We start from the raw sequence: 14,308 nt of genomic DNA on the forward strand, positions 1-14,308 counted from the left end.
AATCCTCCAGAAACCCCCCAATCCCACCACCTCTCTCCCCACCCCCATCTTACGGAACCCTTCCGAGCGTCGAAAAGCGCAGGCAAGGCGGAAGCCAGCGATAGAGAAGAATTACAATCGATTTCGGGCTTCCGTGAGATAACAGCCCCGTTTTCCTAAAGCTTCTGTCGGTTCGCGTTAACCGTTCCTTATCTGGGACGGCTCACGAACAGAACCCTCGAGGTCACCTTAGGCCAGCGGGTGGTGGGGGTCCGCGGCATGGAAATGTCACTGATTTATTAGTTTTTGCGTCCCGTGGAACGTAATTCGATTAGGTTGGAGGAATTTTTCTCAGCACGCACCCTGCCTGGCGGTTATGTGGGTCATTTTTTTTTTTTAGATCGGGTTTTTCGCGATTGATGTCGATTTGAAGGTGTTCGAGGTGGTAAAAGGAGTCAGATCGTGGTGGGAATACCAAAGGAATCATCTATTACAGCTTTTATATCATTGGACGAAATCTAACATCAATAGATAATAATAATCATTCTGGTGTGTTCTCGTTTATGATATATTGAAAAGAAGAAGTTTCGTAGGGAATTGGAGCCATAATTCAACTTCTTATAACTTCGTTTCGAAATCATTGTCTCCTTTTTCAAGATTCGTGACAAAAAAAAAGATCTTAATGAAGTTGAAATCTTGGATTGTGAAGATCAAACGATATTTCGTGATTGAGCAACAAAATTCTGTAATTTTTGACGAAATTATAAGACCCTGATGAATTATTGGTCCAACTGCACCTACGACACCTCTTCTCCTTTGATAATAATAATTTTAATTCCCAAAATATACGAAAACTGAAATGAACTAAATATGATAATTAATCCATAGTCTACATATATAGATTCAGAACACTTTTCTCTCATAACAACCAGAAATATTCTCGAAGGTGATTTACCGGAAGATGAAAACAATTGAGTCCCAACATAAAACTATTACAAGATTTTTCTAATCATAATCATAATAGATCTTTAGGTCAAGGTGCGTGCCAGGTTGGATGATCTTCCGCCCCTCGTCTAATCTAATTTAATCTGATATGAGATAAATTTAGTCCAAAGAATTAAAACAACCCTTCACAACATCATTGCACCTGCTAAATACTGTCTCGACTGTCTAAATATCCATGATTTTGTATTCCTCTTTAAATATCGCATGATACCTAGCAACTAAAGATTTTGGGGAAGGTGAATGTAGAAGCCAAAAACCCATGTGACTTCTGACCTCTTATCCTATGCATCGCTGGTATCACAACAGATTGGCCTTTAATTCTGTTACCATATGAATGCAGGTTAAAATTTCCTGATCTCTAATTTTTCTATTGATTTCTACCAAATTCAGGAAAACATCTATAATAGCAGCCAATTCAAAAAGATTTCCAGTCGAGTATTTGAGGGTTGGCAAGCAAACCATACCCTAGATGAGGCTGCAGCTGCACCGATATCAAATAAAGAGTTCTGAGTAGATTTGGATCGAAAAAACTTTTGAGGTACTTGAGGCTTCATTATTATTTTCTGCAGTTTATTCACTATGCTGTCTATATGTAGATTTCATAATAGATGACTGTATACAATCACTCCCAAATTCTTCACAGAATCTGCTGCCCGTACAGAAGTTTGTTCATTCAATTCAAGTGATATGGACAGGGGGAAATCTATTGCAGACTTAGAAAAATGAACAAACGCTCTCTTGATTCGACTAAATTAATTTCTACCTTATTATTGAAGTCGTTTTGTAAAAAAGTTATATTTCTACTGCATCAGGTTCAGTATTAATGCCAAGTCCAATACTACAAGAGAGAATAACATAAACAATTTCTATTCAATGTCTCTATTGATGATGAATATATCGAATCTTTTTCTAGGTTCTTAATTTTCATTGAATTGCATAGAAGCATAGTTAACTAATTCTGACGTCGGCGACAAGTAAGCAAGAATTGCTATCTTGGCATCCTCATATGTAGGTAATTCAGAAAACTATATCGTGCAGAATATCCATATGAATTGAAGGTATGCAAGCCTTGAAATTGAACTGAAGACCATGTGCCATCATCGAAAGTATCTATAATTCCAATAATTCTCTAGATTGAAGAAATAATGTACAAATCTTTAATTCATGAAATATCTTGGAAAATTCCAACTATCCCAGAGTTATGCACAGAAATATGTTACCTACCCCACAGACCTGTCACATTATGCATAAATACTAAATCCCAAATTACTTTCAGGAGCATTTCAGCCAAAAATTTCATGGCTTTTCTCCGAAAATCGTTTCAAATCTGCCGTATAATTTTTGACAGTGACGAAAGTGGGAGAGAACCAGATGTCCTGTCTTCCAGAGGACTTATAATCTTGATTCTTGGCGACAAAGAGGCCGCAGGAATCAACTGGAATTAAAGCTTCAGACACTCTGGATTAACGATAAACCACCTCTGGTTTGAAATGTCTGTCTTTGAGGTGAGCGCTTAGTGTGAAAGACTTAGGGTCAAGTCGGCACATCTGCTGGTGATCTTTGTCGGTAGCACGCCCCATTAAGTCTCCAAGATTTTATATTAGTTGGAAAATTATGGGGTAACTAGAACGCCTTCTGTAAATGATATCCTCATTTGACGGTAGAAGTCCTTTTACAATAAATGTGGAAATGTTTTCCTTATTTCCTACACTGAGTGTGTTAGCAAATAGGTACGTAAAACAATTTTTAGGGGTGACTATTTGTTGAAAATTTAAGTTTTTCCTTGAAAAGTTACACGCTTTCAAAAATGAGAGAAAGAAGATTTTGATTTTTATTCTTGAAATTGTATAAGAGTTGAAGGAATGTGGGAAGATTTTTGGAAATATTTGTGATCTTTGAAAGAGGTGAAACATACAATCCCTATTGGATTTTCACAGGATACATTAAACCTCACAACCTCCTAGCCAATCAACAGCGCCATGTCTTCGACTGTGATCGTGTGAAGTCGTTTGTCAATCGACGAGGGAGAATTTCTGGCGGGATTTATACAAAAACCATTTAGAAACAGACAGTTAACGATTGTTAGCAGTGTGTTTCTGTACTACTTCAGAATTATTGCACCTATTGTTTAGAGCGAATTGACTTGTGTCCAGAAGAAAGTTATTCCATATTATTACTGTTTTCTATACCACCAATCTAGGAAAAGCTTCAACGTGAATATTTAAAAAAAGCAGTTTTCACTGCTAAGTTGAATATACCTTTATTTGAATTCTAAATTGTTCAATTATGGAGTCAGTTAGGTAAGCTTCCTTATTTAAATGTTTTTTAGCATTAATGCACGTATTTTTTGCAGTGCGAATCCACTAATTTGCGAAGTATGTCAAAAGGAGTTTACCAATGTATGGAACAAAAAGAGGCACCTTCTTAAAATTCATAATGACGAATCGGCAAAAACGAATAGGAAGCAGCATATAATGTGTTCTGTTTGCCCAGGGGAAAACAGAGAGAAGTTTTCATGCTATAATGATTTGGACAAACATTTAGCAACGAGCCATGACGTAAATATTAAAGAAAGTATGTTAAGTTTTCAGAGCAATGAAGAGTTTAAAGCATGGCGAGGAAAGGAGAATAGAGAAGTTGATTATGTCTGTGTCAGGACTTTGAAAACTAAGAATGGGGAAACAATAGTAAACTACAACTGTAACCGAAGTGATTATAGAGGTAAGACCTGATTGAATGGATTATTATAAGAAAATAACTGTTTATTTTTAAGGATACGAATGTGTAGGTCAGAAACGCCATATGAAGTCCGGAGGCAGTATTCACATTCAAGGAGTATGTCCTTCAAGAATGTTAGTTAAAACTGCAACAAATGGTAACTATATTAACACTATGGATACAGTATATGTTGCCTTTATCTACTAGGTTACGTTGGGGTCTCTTAAATGTCAAATTTCTTAAAGTTTAGTGGATTATCAGCCACTGAAACAACCAGCATACGAATCCAGTGACTGATTCACTGAACATATCCAATACATATAAATAGTAGTATCTAAATTAATATTCTACATATTATTGTTTATTAGGAATTGTCACAGTCACATTTGTGGAGACACATGTGGGTCATAATGATGAGCTAAGAACAAAACGACTCACTGAGTATCAACAAAACCTTATTGTTGAGAAGTTAACTGCCGGTGTATCAACTGAAAGAATTATTCAAGATGCTAGGATCATACGAGATGACAAATTAGATAGACTAAATCTAATAACGAGGGGAGATCTAGCATATTTAATGAGAAAATTTAACCTTGACAAAAGAAGGGATGCTGACGATATGGTAGCAACTGCCTTGAAAGTAGAAGAGTGGAATGGACGAGGAGAAAATTATGCGTTTTTATTCAAAAGAATTGGTGAGGTAATCTATATAATGAATTAACAAAATGCTGAATGTTTTATATCATTTTAGGTGAATGTTGTCCTGGATTGAGGGATGAAGATTTTGCTTTGGCCTACATGAACGGAGTTATGGAAAAAAAGTTGAGAGATTTTAAAAGAATCATTTGTGTCGACGGTACACATGGAACCAACAGGAATAACTGGGATCTAACAATTGTTTTAGTTAAAGATGAGAAAAACATGGGTTTTCCTGTTGCCTTTCTGCTCTCAAATAGATTGGACCAAACTATACAAGAGCATTTTTTTACTGCACTCAAATCAAGACTAGGTGAATCCATTCAAGCAGAGTTCTTTATGAGTGATGACGATACAAAATATTATAATGCATGGACCAAAGTGATGAAGACGGACAAAGAACCTAGAAGACTTCTTTGTACATGGCACGTTATTAAAAATTGGAATATTCAAGGGAGATCCAAAATCAAGAATTTACAAATCAAACAGGACATGAAGAAAAAAATGAGAGCAATTCTAAAAGAAACAGATCCCTCAATATTTTTACAATTGAAAGAAACCTATTTCAAACATTTGGAGGAGGAAGGGGAAAATGATTTTCTCAAGTATCTGCAGAGGTAAGTAACTAACTACTCTAAATGTTTATTGAGAATGAATCTAAAGAGTATTACTTTCTTCTAGCTTTTATTTCAAGAATGAAGAAAGAATAAAAATGTGGGCCCACTGTCATAGGATTAATGCAGGAATAAATACCAATATGGCTATCGAAAGCTTAAATAAAGTACTTAAATATAATAAAATGAGAACACAACGTAATATTAGGTATGTTATATTTTTATTTGTATAAATGGAATTGATTTACTATAATGTTAACAGGGTTGAGAAATTATTGGATCTATTAGATGAGCTGGTTGAAGAAAAGATGTGGACCAAAATAATAAATGTTGAGAGACCTAACGCTAATAATTATCAACACAAGGTAACTGTGGAATCACACAAAAAGGCAGAGAAAATGGAAGGTAAGGTAAAGCCACAAGAATTGGGAACATTCAAGGTAACATCTTGTTCAATCAATGATAAATTTTATATTGTAAGTATTAAAGAACTTTGTGATGATGATTGTAGAGCAGGATATTGCCATATATGTAAAATATGTATACATAGATACGAGTGTCAGTGTCCTGAAAATGCGGTGAAACAAGTACTATGTAAACATATACATGCTGTATCTTTGTTTGAGGCGAGAAGCGATTCTGTTGTAGATTCCTCACATTCAGATGATGACAATCAATTACAAGTGAACGAGCCTTCTGGAACCGAATTGCGATACCAGGAAGATCTAAATCACTTTATTCAGGAGAGCAGAGAAAATAATAAGTCCATTACTTCTGAAGAAAGACGAGAGGTATCATATACATACATATGTGATGTTCTGTATATCAACTCTGGTTACTTTAGGGTTCCGTAACTGCTAAAAAGTTTGTGCATAATCAATTACTGAAACAACCAACATTACCAGTCCAGTAGCTCTGGTTGATTTACGGACCATAATCATATATGTCTTTTGTTTCTGTTAGATGTTGACAGTATATGCTTTGCAGTTTGCAATAATGGAACATACCAATTTTATCAGAAGTTTAGATGATGACACACTTTATAAATTCTTGGCAGAGATATCAAAACTTAGAACTAATATGGGACTAGATGGTAGTGAGCATGTTTCAAAAAAAAGGAAAATGGAGAAACAATCCTATTTTCCAAACAAAAAATAACAGCTTCTTATTTTATATTGTAATATACATAACTATTTGCTAAATTTTTCTCAGTTGTTTGCTGATATATAATCAAAGGTGATGGTGTTGTTTGCTTATTTTTGAAGTAGTTAATTCTATGATTATTATTCAATACTTTGAACAGAATTAAATTTTTGCAGGATGCTTTGTACTTGAGGGTGTGGTATAATGTAATTATATTTAGCTAATATTTTTATAATAGTTACTCATTTGTAAATAGGTAAATTTTATATGTTGAATTGTATTCATAGGTGTGGCATAATGTAATATATGTATAGTTATAGTTCTAAATAATTTCATTTTCTAAGAATCATTCTAGTGAAGGCTTGATAACATTCCGAAAATTAACTCACTGAAATTTTCACTTTTGAAACTTGATCAATATTTTTTGTTAGAGATTACTATACAAATATTATATTTTGGTTCAGGTGTAGGGGAGCTGGGAGCCTGTAATTATCTAAAAAAAATTGCAACTCCTATAGGGTTTATCTTCGGATAGATCTTCAAATGGACAACTGTTGGAATAATTAATGTAGTTACTTTGTACATATAGTTTAATTTTTGTTAATGTTCAATTGTATTTAATGGTGTGGTAATGTGATATATGTATAGTTATAGTTCTAAATAATTTCAGACACAAATAAACATTCTAGTGAAGGCTTGATAACATTCCGAAAATTAACTCTCTGAACTTTTCACTTTTGAAACAAGATCAATTTTTTTTTACAGATTCGCGTACTGTACCTATACAAATATTATATTTTGGTTCAGGTGTAGGGGAGCTGGGAGCCTGAAATTATCTAATAAATATTGCCACTATTATAAGGTATATCTTCAAAATGAATAACTGTAGGAATTATTAATGTAGTTACTTTGTACATAGTTACATTTTTATATGTTCAATTGTATTGAGTTACTAACTCTTGAATGTATAATAAAGTATTTATATGATGAATAAAACCTATAATTTACTCTTTGTATTTTTTCCTAGTATATTTTGCAAGCAAAGATATATTCCTATCTCCTTACTCCTAATCAATTAACGATGAAATCGCTAGTTTCTATACTTTGTAATTTACCAAAATCCAATGAAATTTCATTTCTGTTAAATAAATCAACTTATTATATCTCGTTAAAATAATTACATATTTTTTATGTTCACCTCCAATGATACACTCATAACATTATAGCTTTAAATGTCTTAGTTTAATCATTTGCGTTCTTCTTACTATCTATACTTATCCGAAGTACTCCCATATCTTACATTCATAATACTGGTGATGTAAATCTCCATTTTGTTATCAATTCGTAATTACTGGTTTCATTTTGAAGAATAATGATATTTATTAATTTCAATATCTATTAGTTCTAGTTCATCCTTTACCTTAGAAAGCGTCTGGCATGAAAGTAATTTGAATAGTAAAAATATCAATATTTTTATTCGTTCAGTTAAATATAGTTAAGTACAAAATTTCATTTACATCAAAGATTATAGATTAGTCTATTATTATTCGATTCGCATTCTTACAATAATATCGTCTCAAATTCAAACAAACGAAATTTGAATTCGCGCCAAATAGACCACGCCTCAAGTATTCTTATTGGCTAGGAGGATGTGAGATGTAATGTATCCTGATTTTCACCAGAATTTTTTCAACAAAACAAAATTTCTCAATTCAAAAATATATATTGAAAATAACGATTCATTATAAAAACTTTTTAACTCCTGTGTTCTGTTCATGAGAGCTATAGTTTTCTCAATAAAAAATAAAATACAACATTATGCATGAGCGGATCTTCTGTGAATATGAAATCAAATAAATCTAGTAGGTGGCCCTTCTATTTTTTGTGTGCGTTATCAAGGAGAATACAGTTAGTTTCTCCAATTTGCCGTCCGTGACGTCATTCCATTGCTAAAATAAAGAATCATATAAATTAATATATTCAAAGTTTTCGAAATGAGATCATTGAGAAAATAACTGCTAATTAGGGATTCACGGTTTAACTTGATATTCAAATTACTTGACTAAGGCTCAGGTACTTAGCTACTTGACTTGAGCTTGATTCAAGTCAAGAAGTTGGCATTACTGTTGAATGTTGAATGGCTACGTCAACAAACAAAACTGCCGCATTTTGAGTGAAGCTAATCCTCAAGTGTATGTCGAAACACCGTTACATCCAGAAAAACTGACTGTTTGGTGCGCTGTATGGGCTGGTGGAATCATTGGTCCGTACTTCTTCAAAAACGATGATGGCCAGAACGTTACAGTCAATGGTGATCGGTATAGAGCCATGATTACTAACTTTTTCATTCCTGAATTGAATAACCATGATGTCCAGGAGCTGTGGTTCCAACAAGACGGCGCAACATGTCACACAGCTCGTGCCACAATCGATTTATTGAAAGACACGTTTGGTGACCGCCTAATTTCACGTTTTGGACCTGTGAATTGGCCTCCAAGATCTTGTGTTTTAACACCGCTAGACTACTTTCTGTAGGGCTATGTAAAGTCATTGGTCTATGCGGATAAGCCACAAACTCTTGACCATTTGGAAGACAACATTCGCCGTGTTATTGCCGATATACGGCCACAAATGTTGGAAAAAGTCATCGAAAATTGGACGTCCAGATTGGACTACATCCGAGCCAGCCGTGCCGGTCATATGCCGGAAATCATATTTAAAATGTAATGCCACAAGACTATCTTTCGGATGAATAAAATTCATGTCAATCTAATAATCCATATTTGTTTTATTGCAATTTAAAGTTCTATAGCTCTAAAAAAAACACCCTTCACTTGAATACTACTACTACTTTACTTGAACTTGAGTTGATTTCAAGTCAATCCCAAGTCAAGTAGCTTGAATATCGTAATATCAAGACAAGTCGTGAATCCACATTAACAATCTGAACTACCCTGTATGCCTATCCACCAGAGAACCAAACCACAAAATTTATGATCACCCAAACGAAACCAAAATCCATTCTCACCGAATTTCAATCTCCTTCATCTAACCCCTCTTGCCCCCTCATAAATCAAATCTTTTTAAACCACCCCCTTCCACCCCACCTTCCCTGAGGCACGAAATATCAGTCGGCCCATAAGATATTACTACAAACTTTGATATTTTTTATTGGCCATACCGGCAACCGATGTCATATGAGCTCTGCTATATGTGTTCCCGTATTTCATTCGGGACAACAGTTATTCCGATCCCGGTAGAAAGTTGGGAAATTTACGACCGCAATAGAATGAGCGCCATCTGCAACCCCGGCCATAAAACAGTCTGGAAGACATCACGCAGGAGTTTAATATGGCGGTTGGTCTTTCGTTTATTGTCGGACGTAATGCCTGGTGTGGAATTGAAAATGCCTGCCTTCGATATATCTTTATTCATCTTGGCGCGAATGCGCGAATATTTGTTGATAAGGATTTATGCGATGGCAGCGAAAGATGACTGATTTTTTTTGGTTGGTAAAGAATAATAATAATAATAATAACCGTATTTATTAGGCGCAAGTTCAGCTAAAGCTATGCTTACACTTTACACTTTTTGGATTAATATAGGGTGTTTTTTTTCGAGGTATATAACTTTAAGTTGGCATTACTGTTCAAGATAGCGACAGATTTAACAGCTGTCGAGTGATTTGTTCTCAGTTTGGTTTGGCAATTCATCATGAATAGACTCACGCCTGAACAACGCTTGAAAATAGTGCAATTTTATTTCGAAAATAATGGTTCTGTGCGGAATACGTATCGCGCACTACGTCCATTTCATTTTGTTTAGCGATGAAGCGCACTTCTGGTTGAATGGCTACGTCCACAAACAAAACTGCCGCATTTGGAGTGGAGCTAATCCTCAAGTGTATGTCGAAACACCGTTATATCCAGAAAAAGTGACTGTTTGGTGCGCTTTATGGGCTGGTGGAATCATTGGTCCCTATACTTATTCAAAAACGATGATGACCAGAACGTTACAGTCAATGGTGATCGGTATAGAGCCATGATTACTAACTTTTTCATTCCTGAATTGAATAACCATGATGTCCAGGAGCTGTGGTTCCAACAAGACGGCGCAACATGTCACACAGCTCGTGCCACAATCGATTTATTGAAAGACACGTTTGGTGACCGCCTAATTTCACGTTTTGGACCTGTGAATTGGCCTCCAAGATCTTGTTATTTAACATCGCTAGACTACTTTCTGTGGGGCTATGTAATGTCATTGGTCTATGCGGATAAGCCACAAACCCTTGACCATTTGGAAGACAACATTCGCCGTGTTAGTGCCGATATACGGCCACAAATGTTGAAAAAAGTCATCGAAAATTGGACGTCCAGATTGGACTACATCCGAGCCAGCCGTGGCGGTCATATGCCAGAAATCATATTTAATATGTAATGCCACAAGATTATCTTGCGGATAAATAAAATTCATTTCAATCGAATAATCCATCGTTGTTTTATTGCAATTTGAAGTTCTATAGCTCTAAAAAAACACCCTTTATAAGGTGTATAAATTTGCTTCTAGAATACTAGAATTTCTTCTACAAACTCAAAAAACATCAAAAACAAACCAAACCCTCCAATCTTCTCTATCTGGCCGCTAAACCCACAGCAGTGGCCATTTTACCAGTCACAGAAGGCGGAGACGCTCCTCGACTATCTGTGCTCATCACGCATTTTCAAGCGTAAGCGTTCTGCATTCCGGCGAATAGAATCTTCCCGCTTAGAGAATACATGCGCCAGCTCATCCCACTGTCCCAGCGGCGCACGTTGTTTGCCGTGATGCGCACCGTTTTATCAGACAGATAGAGATGTTCTCGTTGGAAGATACCCACCCACGTCCGTTGTTTTGATTCGTCCCAGCGCTTGTTTCGTGGTTGGCTATTGTGCTGCGGATGCTGCGTGTGTCTTTTGGGATGATTCGCGTCGGAATTGTGAGTTGTTCGGGTGGGTTTGTTTTTGCGCCACCCTGTATAGTGAGGTGGTCGAGTTTTTTGTTCGTCGTATTGTTCTTCGGTTCTTATCGGTGTTTCTTTGATGTTGAATGGTGTAGGTATTTTCCTTAAATAATCCTACAATATCTCACGAGACTGTCAAAACTTGGTCTGGAGGAATTGAATTCTATTGTGAATTGTTTACAATAGTCTTCGAGACAGAAGAAGATAATGAATTAACCATTGAGAGAAATTCGGAATTCTTTGGTAACAGTCTAAATTGGCAAAATTAGTTGTGAATTTTGCAAATTTAGACGTTCAACTAAGCACAAAGAGATGTAGCTATAAGCTATCGTTAAATATTATTTTGATCTTAATTTTCTTTAAGTTTTGTTTTAGTTTTTTCTGGTGTACTTCTCTCGTTGAATATTCGTGTTTCTTCTCATCTCGGTACATTTGAATATTTTTTATTCCAGGGGTCTGTGACGAATATTTCAGGAGATAACGATTTTTGTATACCTAGATATTTAATTTTCGTTTTTTCCCAAATTTTGAATTCAATTTTTTTTCAAACTGTGAGGTCAACGAACCTAACGATGAAATCCATTTTTTCTTGAAAATTTGACTTTATGGTCAACATAAAAACCTTCAGGAGTTATACAAAACTCCTCTAACTTTCCAATAACATTTCTGTTGACAGATTTGTCTTTCCTTTCGGATAAGGATTCAACCTTGGCAAGCACTTCTTCATTAGAGCCAAATTTGAATTCGACATACCAATTTTTAAACGTTATTGTATTATGGAATATAATCTAGACATTTTTCCAGCCATTACGTTGTTTACACAGTATTTTTACTATGAAAAACTTTTCAAGCTGGGTAGGTAGGTACTAACAATAAAAAAAAACATTTAACAATTCGATGACGTAGTTTCATGTACAAGGATACCTAACTTTGAATTTTTTTCATTCGTTGAAATGCTGATCTAGCATATTGGTATTCTATTATTTATCTTATTTCGATGTCTGATGGGTCTAAACTGTCCAGTTATTTGATTTGATTCACTTTTTTTAGCGATGATTTATTTCATATCAAAACTGAATTTTTTCACCAACAGCATATAAAAAAATTTTCAACTATATTTCCAATTTGTGAATAAGCAACAAAATAACTAAAAGTTTCTATACATACATCAAGCGTTTTCCATACCCAAACCTCCAACGAAGGCATCAAAGTGGCCAACTTTTCCTCCTTCCACTCCTCACCCCCTCTGATGAAGGACACGTATAGGAAGGAGTAGGGATCCAGCTTTTTCCGACTTGAGCGGTGATAGCCCAGACAACTCTTCTGCCTCCAGTTTCCATGACGACCAGCTCGTCGGAGCCTGCCATCGTGACGTCACGTCACATCGATTTTGGTTTTTCCTCGTGGAAATTCTCTCAGTGAAAAGGGCATTTTCAGCCAGTTCTCCGAATGCGGGAAAACGGAAGTTTTGGGATTGGTCAGAGAGTGCCTTGGAATTTTTTTTGTTAGATGAAATTCAAATATTTTCGTTCTACTCGATTATTTTGGAAAGGAAAGCTGGTCTTCGGACGATCTTTTACTGAAAATGATAAACCAACATTACAATGCAAGAATCTTAATGGTAAGTGCCGGTGAAACTCCTCGTGAGTATAAAAAATAACACTTTAGGATCGTGTCATTGGAAAAATAATTTTTTTTTATATAATTTCGATATCACCATTCATAAGTCAGATTTCACTTTGTGTAGTGAGTATTTAAAACCCTTAGATGAAGTAAGTTATCCTAAATAAACAAATTGATCTGAAAATGTTTTGACAGTTCTAACAACCAATCAAATTTTGTCATTTTGTGTCATATGAAACAATTTCACCCAATCATGTCAACCTTACACTGAATATTTCCCTCCTGTCAAAAATTCTATGTATATGGAGAACAATTATCGAAAATTACAGCGAATATTTCCCTCCTGTCAAAAATTCTATGTATCTGGAGAACAATTATCGAAAATTACAGCGATAATTGCATTGTAGGAAGCGAAACTGCACTGCGATAATTGTTCTGTTCATAGATGCTTAGTTTCTATGCATCTAACACAGTTCGAATCTATGGCAATTCCATTCTAAATCAGTTTGACAGGTAATGTAACAGTTTATTCGGGAAATATTCCCCCGAATTACACTCGTGCATCAAAATTACCGGATAATTTCGCATTCCAGCGTGTTTTCTTTGAAAAACTGCATTCGGTCATTTTCATTTTTGGAGAAAGAGCCCTCCACCTTCGGTGTCGGGCTCTTTCTCCAAAAATGAAAATGAACTCATGCAGTTTTTATGACAACACGCTGTCATGCAAAATTATCGGTAATTTTGATGCACTTGTGCAATTACCTACGATAATTGCATTGTAGGAAGCGAAACCACACTGCGATAATTGTTCTGTTCATAGATGCATAGTTTCTATGCATCTTACACAGTTCGAATCTATGGCAATTTCATTCTACATCAGTTTGACAAGTGATGTAACAGTTTATTCGGGAAATATTTCCCCTGATTACAATCGTGCATCAAAATGACCGGATAATTTCGCATGCCAGAAAGTTTTCTTTGAAAAACTGCATTCGGTCATTTTCATTTTTGGAGAAAGAGCCCTCCACCTTCGGTGTCGGGCTCTTTCTCCAAAAATGAAAATGAACTCATGCAGTTTTCATGACAACACGCTGTCATGCAAAATTATCGGTAATTTTGGTGCGCTTGTGCAATTATTTACGATAATTGCATTCAGTGCAATTATCAATCACTATGACAACACGATTGAGTTTGATACCTCCATTCCAAATTGATTTAAAAATGTCACGTTTTGGCAATGCGTAAGTTCAAAATATAACAAAGTATAAATGCGCTAATCAAAGAAAAACTCCCAGAAATACAACAAATAGTCACAAATATATTTGGTGAATATTTATGGATTTTTGCTGAGAACAGGAATATGAATTGAATGAACATAGGAGCTTGAAAGAATTGACGTTGCTACATTAAGATCGGGTGCTCAATATGCATATAAGAAAGACAGGACCCAATATAAAGAAGCAACGATGAAGACAATGTGGAAAGTTTTGGCAAACTCTTGCAAAAAAGTACTAAACGGCCCCATTTG

The 14,308-nt window shown here is 35.4% G+C and overlaps 1 protein-coding gene across 2 annotated transcripts; it reads left to right on the forward strand.

Moving 5' to 3' along the window:
* Window positions 1-2,917: 2,917 nt before the first annotated feature.
* LOC123682097 lies at window positions 2,918-7,162 on the forward strand. 2 transcript variants are annotated; one of them, XM_045620502.1, is made up of 8 exons: window positions 2,918-3,284; window positions 3,338-3,705; window positions 3,758-3,859; window positions 4,071-4,397; window positions 4,454-5,015; window positions 5,080-5,220; window positions 5,275-5,803; window positions 6,000-7,162. In XM_045620502.1, exons 1-8 carry the CDS (start codon window positions 3,271-3,273, stop codon window positions 6,168-6,170), a joined length of 2,214 nt encoding a protein of 737 aa, XP_045476458.1. In that variant the 5' UTR covers window positions 2,918-3,270; the 3' UTR covers window positions 6,171-7,162. The 2 variants fall into 2 exon arrangements, with proteins under 2 accessions (XP_045476458.1, XP_045476461.1); XM_045620505.1 differs by lacking the exon at window positions 6,000-7,162 and adding an exon at window positions 5,857-5,993.
* The last annotated feature ends 7,146 nt before the right edge of the window (window positions 7,163-14,308 follow it).

The sequence above is a fragment of the Harmonia axyridis genome, chromosome 6, assembly GCF_914767665.1.
Source record: "Harmonia axyridis chromosome 6, icHarAxyr1.1, whole genome shotgun sequence".
NCBI lineage: Eukaryota > Metazoa > Arthropoda > Insecta > Coleoptera > Coccinellidae > Harmonia > Harmonia axyridis.

What these genes read in the sequence shown, in the direction of transcription:
- LOC123682097 (XM_045620502.1), top strand. An exon ending in AGTTAAAACTGCAACAAATG is followed by an intron (nt 3,860 to 4,070) that starts GTAACTATATTA and finishes ATTGTTTATTAG; the next exon opens with GAATTGTCACAGTCACATTT. An exon ending in CTTCTGAAGAAAGACGAGAG is followed by an intron (nt 5,804 to 5,999) that starts GTATCATATACA and finishes TATGCTTTGCAG; the next exon opens with TTTGCAATAATGGAACATAC.